The sequence below is a fragment of the Nyctereutes procyonoides genome, unplaced genomic scaffold (genome assembly GCF_905146905.1).
Source record: "Nyctereutes procyonoides isolate TBG_1078 unplaced genomic scaffold, NYPRO_anot_genome, whole genome shotgun sequence".
Classification (NCBI taxonomy): Eukaryota; Metazoa; Chordata; class Mammalia; order Carnivora; family Canidae; genus Nyctereutes; species Nyctereutes procyonoides.
In genome coordinates, this window is record NW_026575132.1 from 2662069 (window position 1) to 2672541 (window position 10473).

The 10473-nt window shown below is 51.9% G+C and overlaps 1 protein-coding gene across 1 annotated transcript in view; it reads right to left on the reverse strand.

Moving 5' to 3' along the window:
- The window catches only part of TMEFF2 (transmembrane protein with EGF like and two follistatin like domains 2), a 220706-nt gene extending 212669 nt beyond the window's left edge, over positions 1–8037 (reverse strand). The window contains exons 1-2 of the mRNA XM_055345631.1: positions 7560–8037; positions 4339–4448 (exon numbers count right to left, since the gene is read on the reverse strand). Of these exons, the coding sequence (XP_055201606.1) occupies positions 4339–4448; positions 7560–7731 (282 nt within the window). The 5' untranslated portion in view covers positions 7732–8037. The remainder of the gene's footprint in view (positions 1–4338; positions 4449–7559) is intronic.
- Positions 8038–10473: the final 2436 nt, after the last annotated feature.

Genomic DNA, 10473 nt, shown 5'->3' on the forward strand with positions numbered 1-10473 from the left:
AATAACCCCCACACATAAAAATAATCTAAGTATGCTGTTAAAATATGCCAAATTATTGGAAGTAGTTTTTAGTGGCAATCATGATACTGCTCAGTTTCAGATGAAAGGACGGATTCAGATGTTAAGTGACTTGCTAAAGGCCACAGAGTTGGCTGGTAAGAGAAAAAACAACACTCAGGCCCAGATGGCTAGACCCATAAATGTATGTGTTGTACAAACTCCCTCTCAGGGGAGGAGTGATTCTATTTTTCTTAAGATGTTATAAAAATCTTAAGTTTATTTTCCAAATATGTGTTTTCCAGTGGAATGATTTTGCTCCAAAGTGTCCACATTGCTTAAGAAAGTAGCTACATATCACACTAGTGTATTCAATGACTTGACACTCTAGAATATATGGGATTCATTTTACTACAAATGAACAAAAATGTATGTGAGAAGTTTTTTCCTATGATTTATTGCTTGTTTGGTTAATAAGGATTTCTTTTAGCTGAGATTTCAGCATCTAGAAGCTATGTAGAACTTATATTTTATAGATTGTCGGCACCCTCCATAGAGTCTGGCATGTAGAAGGTACTCCACAGATGTTAAGTGAATTCTTGTTATATTCCCAGTTGTCAAAGGCTTAAGAATAATGGCTTAGGATATGGTAGGTTTCTCTTCCAAAAAAGAAAAAGATAAAAAACCTGCACATGTCCCAATCCTTTGATCGTTCCATAAGTAACTTTTTCTTCTCTGTAACCACATTTCTTTAAATGAAAGAAAATATGACTTTAAGAGTGGGCAAGCCTGTGGCTATGGTGAAAGTGACTCTGTGTGACTTCTCAAGCTAGGTCATTAAAGGATACAGCTTCTATCTGGCTCTTTCTCTCTTTCTGGACACTTGCCCCTGACACCAAGCCATTGTGGTCTGAGGAAACTCAAACTAGCACATACAGAGAGAGATCCACATTAAGGACCAGGGTGTCCAGCTGACAGACATATGAGTAGGAGCCCTGAGAAGAGTGCAGAACCAAGCCTTTGAATTCTCTCTCTCCCTCAGCTAATGCCAAGGGAAGCAGAGATGAGATGTTTCCCTTAAGCCCTGTCCTATTGTAGATTCATGAGCAGAAGAACTGTTCATTATTTTGGGGCCACTAAATTCTGGGCAATTTGTTATGCAGTTCTAGTAAGTGGAACAATTATAGATCTAAAGCATGCTTATTAAATACAAATAATGAATACTTGAAATAAAGGATATCTGAAAGACAGAAGGCTTCATCATATTTTTAAATTACAAACTGATTAAATAAATAAATAAATAAATAAATAAATAAATAAATAAATAAATAAATAAATGATAATTGGTCATTGTATGACCTATGCTATCTATGGATAACCACTATGCTTCTTCCTTTCGTCCTTTCTTCCTTCCTTCTTCCTTTCATTCATCTATCCATCCATCCCTCTAATTATCTCTAAATTTTCCTCTCCACAATTGATATATCATATTGACCAGCATGCCATCTGGTATTCTGATAGGAACATGGCTCCAGGCCGTATCTGGAACTCACATCATCACCTAAAAAACAGCTGTACTACCTTGGGTACTGAATGATCTACGATAACTTGGTATTGCTGTTGCTGATATTTTCACTTGCACGTATAATAATATTTGGGGAAAAAATTAGATTTGGTGTCAAAGGACTTAGGTTCTTACTTTAAGATCACCACTTAATGATGGTTATTTATATTCTGGGCCTTAATTTCCTCATCTGTAAAAGGAGGAGGAAATAATTACCACTCACTCAGTTCTGACAAATAAAGGGGGGAATATGTTTATTTTCAATCATCTAAGAGAAGTTAAGGCAAATATATGTTCACTTTAATGTTCCAAGTTGGAAAACTGTAGATCACACGCACACACACACACACACACACACACACACACACTTTGAAATTTCTCTCTCCAGCCAGAATGACCAGGATTTCCATCCTATTTGAATGAAAGAATTTCTGTAAACAGAATAAACAGAGAGTAGACAATCTAAGCTAGTTTAGTATTTAGGAAAATAAATTATCAGGACATCTCCCTTTTCATCATAAAGGGGAAAAAAACAAACAAACAAACAAATAACAACAACCTCAAACTCAGTGGAATGTACCGGAAAAGGACTGAATCAAGATACTCTTAACCTAAAATATCCTATTATCCTTTGCACAATTTGTGCATTTTCTTTGATCTTCAACTTAATCCAGCCATTCTATATTCTTACTATGTGTAGAGTCTAAATTTTCCAGAAGGAAATGTTTATTTTCTCTGGACAGACTGACAACCATCACAAAGCACAAGCTAATAGCAGTAGTAATCTCGTAGTAAATTTAAATGTTACAGGCATTAGGAAAAAAAAATACATTGTAGGTTCTTATTCAAACTTGCATTCATTGCCCACTCCCAAATCCACTCCACTCAAAAGGTATTTAAATTAGTGATGAACGTAACGGGCTGACCAAAGCACGAAAAACATAAAGATTTTTGTCGTTAAAAGTTTTACCAAAACCCTTTGTAGAACCTGAAAACCGAACATAATTTCTTTAATAAGAAAACCATGCGTCCCTTTTAGTAGCATGCATCCATTTAGAATGTTGTGAACTCTGTTATTTTTCTCTTGTTGAAATCGTATTAGAATTATGGCTTTCCATTTGAAGAACATTCTTTTTGGTTCATTTTATACCGTTTAGGAATTCACTTCTTATTTCTACCCTTGGTTATGAAAGTAAGACAAATTTATGGGAATCACAAACCAAATGGGGGGAAAATCCACAAAATACTTTGAGTCTTTAATTAATGATTTATCCACCTGTATTTTCTCCTTAGTTAGCATTTAGGGAAAGTACGAATTGGAGAGTTTTCATGCTCCATCTCTCTCATGTAGTTCATTGAAAGAACATAATTACATTGTTCAGTGTGGCTGGAGACCTTAGAGGTTGGTGTTACATGCATATTAAATATGCACAAATATGTTTCTAACACTCTAGTATGGTCTGAAAGACTGTAGTATGGTCACAACAATACTGACCCACCAGGAGGTGGTGCACTTTGCAAATATCATTTTATTGCTTTTCTTAGAAAGAAGAAAATAAAGTCCAAGCAGCTTTTAGCTTATCTACAAACCATTCAAACTATATTTAAATATGAATTCCCTTATCTCTCTCGCCGGGAGGTTGAATGCAACTTAAAATATTTAATTTCATCAACAATTCTAAATACTACATGCTGTATCAATTGTTTAGACCGAATTTGGGTTTAATATTTTCATTTCATTTATTCTGTATCGATTCTTCTTTTCTTTTCTTCCTTTTTAAATTTTACTTTTGCCTACAATCTTGGAAAAGTTTTCCCTGATCCCACTTATGTAGTTTTGTTTATTCGCATATTTCCTGGTTGAACCTTGTGTTAGAATTCATGTGCGTTTAAAAAAGTAATTCAGCAACACTCAAAGGTGAATAGAAGACATTAGTACGCCTATGATAGTTGAAGGTATATATGCTTGTATACACATTTTGAGAGAAAAGAAGGTTTATAATTTACATGGGGTAAAGCATTTGTTAAATGATGACTGAAGAGCTCTCTCTTCTATAGATACTCATAACCCAGTTTTGATGATACCAGTGCTGCAATCTTCCTCTCTTTTTTTTTAATATTTTTTATTTATTTTTTTAACATGAGGCAAAGTACATTTTTCTAACATTTATGAAATGACTTGCAGCTATTTGTACTCTTTTGGATTCCTGGGAGATTCAGCTAAAATTGAATGTGGTCCATGAGAAGTTGATATATATTAATAAGTTCCACGATTTCAAAAACTAGCACAGTGGTGTTGAAGTCACATTAATAAAGGAGTTTATTTAAATACTTAACCGGCTTGCCAGGATAATAAAACCTAAAGCCATTTAGGCAGAGCAACAGGATCAAAAAATGATAGCCCCAATGAAAAAAGAACAAAAGTACAAATCCACACTTCTTTTCCATTGATTATTTTGGCTATTAGCCCCAGCAGCTGATTTATAAAATGCATGCTAGACGGGACGCATAAGCATAATTTGCTCTGACACATCAAAAGAACAACCTGAAGCTTTCTACCGCCAGTGGCATTCATAACTCTGGCATACACATTTCTCCAAAAAGCTCTGTCTTTTCTGACATCCGTTGGCTCTCTTTGCAGTACAGTACTCTTGCTTGGTGCCAGCTTTCCTCTTAGCTTGCATAGCTATAAATTGCCAGGTGATGGGTTGTAAAGGGAGATCCCTCCTTTGTAGTCTCGTTAATGAATACGAAGATGCCAAAATCAGACTTCTTACCTTGAACTGACAGACGCAAGTCACAGTGTCTCCAATTCTTAAACATTCCCCATCAAATTTACAGGTGTTGGTGTCACAGAGGAAGAGATCATTTTCTCTGTCATCATAACCTCAAATTTAAAGAGAATACTCCAGTCATTAAAAAATGTTATAGACCTTAGGGGGGAAAAAAGAAAAAGCACTATCCTGAAGCTTTAAAAGGATTGCTCTAAATTTTAATTCCAATAACCACAGCTATACTGCAAGGTCATTCTCTACTGATAACCTCCAAAATCTAGTTAAGTGATCAATATTCATTTCTTTCTTTTCACAGTTCTTTTCTAGCCAATTCTCCTTTAATATTGTTTTTTGATATTGCTATTTTATTTTAGCCAGGGTTAATGCTGGCAGCAGTAAATGAAGGTTTCACACTTGCTTCCTAGCTTCATTATTTTTTTCTCATTAAGTAGACGGTAGTTTATGACCCCCACACTCCACATTTTAGAAATGAGCGGGTGATGGTCTCTGAATGTCATTTTACCAATTCTCCATTGTTAATCATTCTTTTACTTTAAGGTCTGGAACAGCCCCTTATATGGAATTTCTCCAGACAAAGAGGAAACAAAGCCCCAATAATAAAGATAAACAGGCACAGTGTTTGCCGTGATGGTCTGTCTGGCTCAAATGAAGATTGATCACCTCTAAGTTAACAGGGGTGGAGAGGTGTGCCAGGTTCTCAAAAATCGGCCAGGAAAACAAGTTTGTTCTCTTTAGTTTCTACAGATCTCTTTAAGATAGCTGGCTCACAATAATACATTTCTTAATTGTCAAACTCAATTTCACACTTAGGTTAGTTATTTCCTAAAACAATACTCGGCTTGGGAGGTAGCAGACCAAGTACGCGTTGGACCACAAAGCTGTGACCGTTTCAAACAAGTGATTTTGCAGGTTGTTGAACATGCCTATGATAAAGCACCAGAGAAGGGATTCAACACCTGCAGAGTGGAACTTAGCTTCTCACAAATATATATATACGAACCTACGTGTGTATATATATATTTGCACCTACGAACCAGGAAGGAGTTAAAGAAAACCTGTTCAATTTTACAGAGAATAACCAAATTTAGAAATTGCCAAAAACAGAACAAAGGCCATCTCTTTGACCCAAATTTAACAGGGCTGCAGAGCTCAACCTGTCTTTAGAAAGCACCAACTATGATGATGCCTAATCATTTTCCTGGTGGAATTTACAGCCCTTAGCAGCCTTGGACTGCGTGTTTTTTCATTCTGTGAGTTACAGTTGGCCGTTCCCACCTCCCCGAAGTTCCAGCCACTTGAGCTCGCATGCATCCCTGGGAACCACTTTATTCAGAGTCAGATTTAACTACAGCAGGATCCCATCTACAGAAGATGAGAAAATTCCATGCACACTCGCGAGCACAAGCAGACAGCAGACCTGGGGGACAATGCCCCGGGCAGGTTGACGCCGTTTGCAAAGCCAGAGAAATGGCACCACGACCCCGGCCGGGGGTTGCGCGCTGGGCCGGCTCCAGGAAGGACGGCCAAGGCCACTTGGGGTGCAGCGGCCCCAAACCCCCCGGCCCGGCTTCCCTCCGAGGCTTCGGGGCGCGGAGCCCGCCCAGCTCCCAGCTCCCAGCTCCGAAGGGGCCCGGGCGGGCCTGCAGGGCGCCTGGTCCCTGGAGCCGAGTCACCCCGCGCCCCCGGGTGAGGCCCGGCTGTGCGCACCCCCGCCCCCGCCCCGGGCCTGGGAGACCCGCGAACCGCCTCTTTCCTCAACTTCCCTCCGCCCCGGAGCAGCTCGGGGACGCCGGGGAGAAGCATCTCTGGGCTGCAGACGCGACGTCGTTTGCAGCCAAGTGGAGGAGGAGGAGGAGGAGGAGGAGAGGAGGAGGAGGAGGAGGAGGAGGAGGAGGAGGAGGAGGAGGATGTGAGAGAGGGAGCAAGGGGGGAGGAGGGATGGGAATCTCCCGAAACCTAAGCTCCAGGATCCGTGTGACCTGGGCTCGAGGGCCAGAGCAGGGCGCCTCGCTGGCACCCGGGATCCGCGCATCCCCTGCAGGGGCCCTATTTGATTGATCGCTTTCTCGCTGGTTCTCTCTCATAAAGTTATTTCTCGCTCCTTCTAGCTAGACTTTTTTTTTTCCTTCTTTCTTTTTTCTTTAATAACAGGAAAAGGGTCTGCTTTTAGGCTTTCCCACAAAGGTCGGTCGAGTGCTCTTTTGGGGGGATCCACAGAACCATCCCGTTTACTCTTTCTTAAAGGAAAAAAAAAAAAAAAAGCATCCGCAGTCCTAAGTGCAAGGATGCAAAGGTCCGTCCACCTGCACTTTCGGGCCTCCCAGCCCCGCCCACCCCCCCCACCCACCGTAGCGGCCTGCAACGGCTCCCGGAGCTCCTCGGAGTGCACGGGGGTCGGCTAAGGAATGGGGGGCCCCCGAGCAGACGCACGGAGGCAGGTGCCCGGGGCTGCAGACGCGGCTCCAAGGGGTGGACGGGGGTCGGGTCAGGAATGGGGGAGGCAGTGGGGGGGCCCCGAGCAGACGCACGGAGGCAGGTGGGGGGGGCTGCAAACTGGGCTCCTCCGGGTGGACGGGGGTCGACTCAGGAATGGGGGAGCCGAGCAGACGCACGGAGGCAGGTGCCCGGGCTGCAGACGCGGCTCCAAGTAGTGGACGGGGGTCGGCTCAGGAATGGGGGGGGGCAGTGGGGGCCGAGCAGATGCACGGAGGCAGGTGCTCGAGGCTGCAAATGGGGCTCCCCCGGGTGGACGGGGGTCAGCTCAGGAATGCGGGGGGCCGAACAGATGCGCCGAGGCAGGTGCTCGGGCTGCAAACGGGGCTCCTCGGGGTGGACGGGGGTCGACTAAGGAATGCGGGGGGCCGAGCAGACGCACGGAGGCAGGTGCCCCGGCTGCAAACGGGGCTCCCCGGGGTGGACGGGGGTCGGCTCAGGGATGCGGGGGGCCGAGCAGAGGCACGGTGGCAGGTGCCCCGGCTGCAAACGGGGCTCCCCGGGGTGGACGGGGGTCGGCTCAGGAATGCGGGGGGCCGAGCAGACGCGCGGAGGCAGGTGCCCCGGCTGCAAACGGGGCTCCCCGGGGTGGACGGGGGTCGGCTCAGGGATGCCGAGGCCCGAGCGGACGCACGTTGGCAGGCGCCCGGGCTGCAGACGCGGCTCCTCCGCGGGCCGGGGCGGGGCGGCGCTGGGGCGCCCGGACTCACCGGAGCAGTTCCAGCCGGTGGGCGTCTGGCAGTCGCTCAGGGAGGTAGGGAAAGCCGCGAGCCTGGCGGGGCGGGCGACGAGCAGCAGCGCGCCGGGCAGCAGCAGCAGCCAGCAGAAGCCCTCGCACAGGGTCCAGCCGCCGCCCGGCCGCGGGGGCTCCGCCAGCACCATGGCTACTCGGCGCGGCTCCGCAGCGGCCAGCGGCTTCCGGGCAACGCGCGATCGCGGGGGCCGGGCGGCGGGCTCCTGGGCATCCCGCGGGCGGCGGCGGCGGGGGAGGGGGCGCACCGGGCGGGGACGCGGCGGCCGGACCCGCGCGGCTCCGCCGGAGTTTCAGAAACATGCAGCGCCCCGGCCCTGGCCCGGCAGCGGGAGCGTCGTCGGCCGGCGGGCTGCGCCGGGGGCTCGGGGCGCTGCGGCCATGGGGGGCGCGGGGCGGGGCGCGGGCGCGGACGAGCCGGGACGCGGGCCGGGAGCACCGTCAGGGCGCCGCTCGGGCCCGCCGCCGCCGCTCGCGCTCTGCCGCCCGCATCCCCGGGCGCTCGGGAAGCAGCAGGTCCTCAGCCCGCCCGGGGTCACGTGGGCGGGGGCGGGCGGCCGCCGATTGGCCGAGCGGGATGCGGCCCGGGGGGCGGGGCCGGGGGCGGGGCGCGGCGGCGGCGGCGGCGCAGAGGGCGGCGGGGGGGCGGGGGGGAGCTGCGGGGGGCTGGGGGAGCGGCTGTCGGGCGGACCCCACGCCCCGCCGCCTGCCCTGCTCCCGCGCGCGACCCCGGGCCGCCTGTGCTGGAGCCGTGGCCGGGGGGGGGAGGGGGGCGGAGCGCACCCGGGCTCGCGCCGGGCGGACGCAGCGGGAGCGGGGACCGGGCCCCGTGGCCGGGGGGAGGGCGGCGGGCGGCCTGGAGGCGGCGGCACTTACCGCCGGAGCCCGCGACCCTGGACCGCCCGCCCCGCTGACCCAGCCGCCCGCCGGGCTCTCCTCTCCCTCCCTGCTTCCCCCCTCTCCCCCCTCTGTCTCACTGTCTCTCTCTCCCCCCTCTTCCTCTCTCCCCCTCTCCCCCCTCTCCCCGTCCCTCCCTCTCCCTGTCCCTCCCTCTCTCCCTCTCCCCCTCTCTCCTTATCTCCCTCCTTCCCTCTCTCCCTCTCCCTCCCTCCTTCCTTCTACCCCTCTCTCTCTCTCTCTCCCTCACTCTCCCTGTCTCTCCCTCCTTCCCTCTCTCCCTCTCCCTCCCTCTCCCTCCCTCTCCCTCCCCCTCCCTCCCCCTCTCCCTCTCCCTCCCTCCCTCTACCTTTCTCCCTCTCCCTCCTTCTCTCCCCCTCTCCCTCCCTCTCCCTGTCTCTCTCCTTCTCTCTCCCTCTATCTCTCTTCCTCTCCCTCCCTCTCTCCTTCTTCTCTCCTGCTCTCCCTCCCTCCCTTCCTCCCCTTTCCCCTCCCTCCCTCCCCCTCTCCTCCTCCCTCCTTCTCCCTCCCCTCCCTCCCCCTCTCCCCTCTCTCCCTCCCTCTATCTCTGTCCCTGTCTCTCTCTCCCTCTCTCCTTCTCTCCCTCCCTCCCTCTCCCCCTCCCTCCCTCCCTCCCTCCCTCCCCCCCCTTCTCTTCCCCCTCCCTCCTCCTCCCTCCCTGGAGTAGCCTCGACCCCCGCCCCGGGGGGAGCCGAGGTCTGGTGCCCGGGCAGGCGGGTCCCGGTGCAGCGGGGACCCTGCGGGCGGGGCCGCGGGGTGGGATCGGGGTGGGACCGGGCCGGGCCCCGCGGGGGAGGCGGCGGCGGCGGCAGGTGCAGCCTGGGGAAGCGGCTCCGAGGAGGCGTTGGGGCTCGGCAGCGCCCTAGGGCCCCGGGCGGGGGGGGGGGCGGCCCGCAGAGGCGCGCGGCCGCGGGCCGGAATGTCCCCGGCGCGGGCTCTGCGCTCGGGGACGCCGCCTCCTGCCGCGGCCACAGCCCCCGGAGCGCCCCGCGGAGTCGCAGCCCCGCCCGGGAGCTTCCCGGGACTCGGATGCGGAGCAGCATCCCCCGGGGACCCGGCGCCCCGGTGCGGCCGCGGTGTGGGGCTGACCTACGGGAAGAAAGCTCCTCCCGGGGCGATTGCTCAGTGATTCAAGGCTTCTTTCTCTCCCTTCCTTCCCCGGCACCCTCCTTGTAAGTCACCCCGTCCCTCCCTCTTCCCTCCCACCCCTTCCTTCCTCCTAGCCTGCCTTCCTCGCTCCCTCCTTCCTCCTCCTTCCCTCCCTTCTCCTAACTCCCCCACCCCTTTCCATCCTTCCTCCCTCTCCATCCTTCCTCCCTCTCCATCCTTCCTTCTTCTTTTCTTTTCTTCTCTTTCTCTATTTCTGGAGGCCTCATCTCCGTCTCGCCCTTTGCACCCCTCGTCTTCCCCTCCCTCCTTGGGGTCCCCCGGACTTGGGGGGGCATGCTTGATGGACCCCCGCGGGCAACCGGCGTCCACCCCGGGTCACTTCCAGGAGGCCCCGAGGGCCCTTGGTCGGTGGGGACCCTCCGTCTTCCGCAGGCCCCGCCAGAAGCACGACTTGCGCCCCAGCTCTCCTTTTAAGTACTTTAACCTCCAACCTCCTCCCACTCCCTTGCTTTCTAACTTCTCCTTTGAGAGATGCCATGTGCAGCACCTCAGAGCCTCAAACAAACCTCATTCCCGCCCCCCCCACCCCAGGTGAGACCCATCCCTTATCTTGCATCTCCACCTCCGCCCCTAGGTTGCACCCCCCGCCCCCCCCGCCCCCCAACCGCTCCTGATTATTTCGGATCCCGCGTGTCTCCCTCCCTGCGATGAAGCAGCAGGTCCCAGTTGTGGTCCGTGGCATCTCTCCCCCACACCGACAAGGACCCCATTAAGACAGATCAATTAGACCAGACGCTGGAAGAAGCATCGGAAAACCGGCTTGGAGACGGCGCAGGTGAATTCTC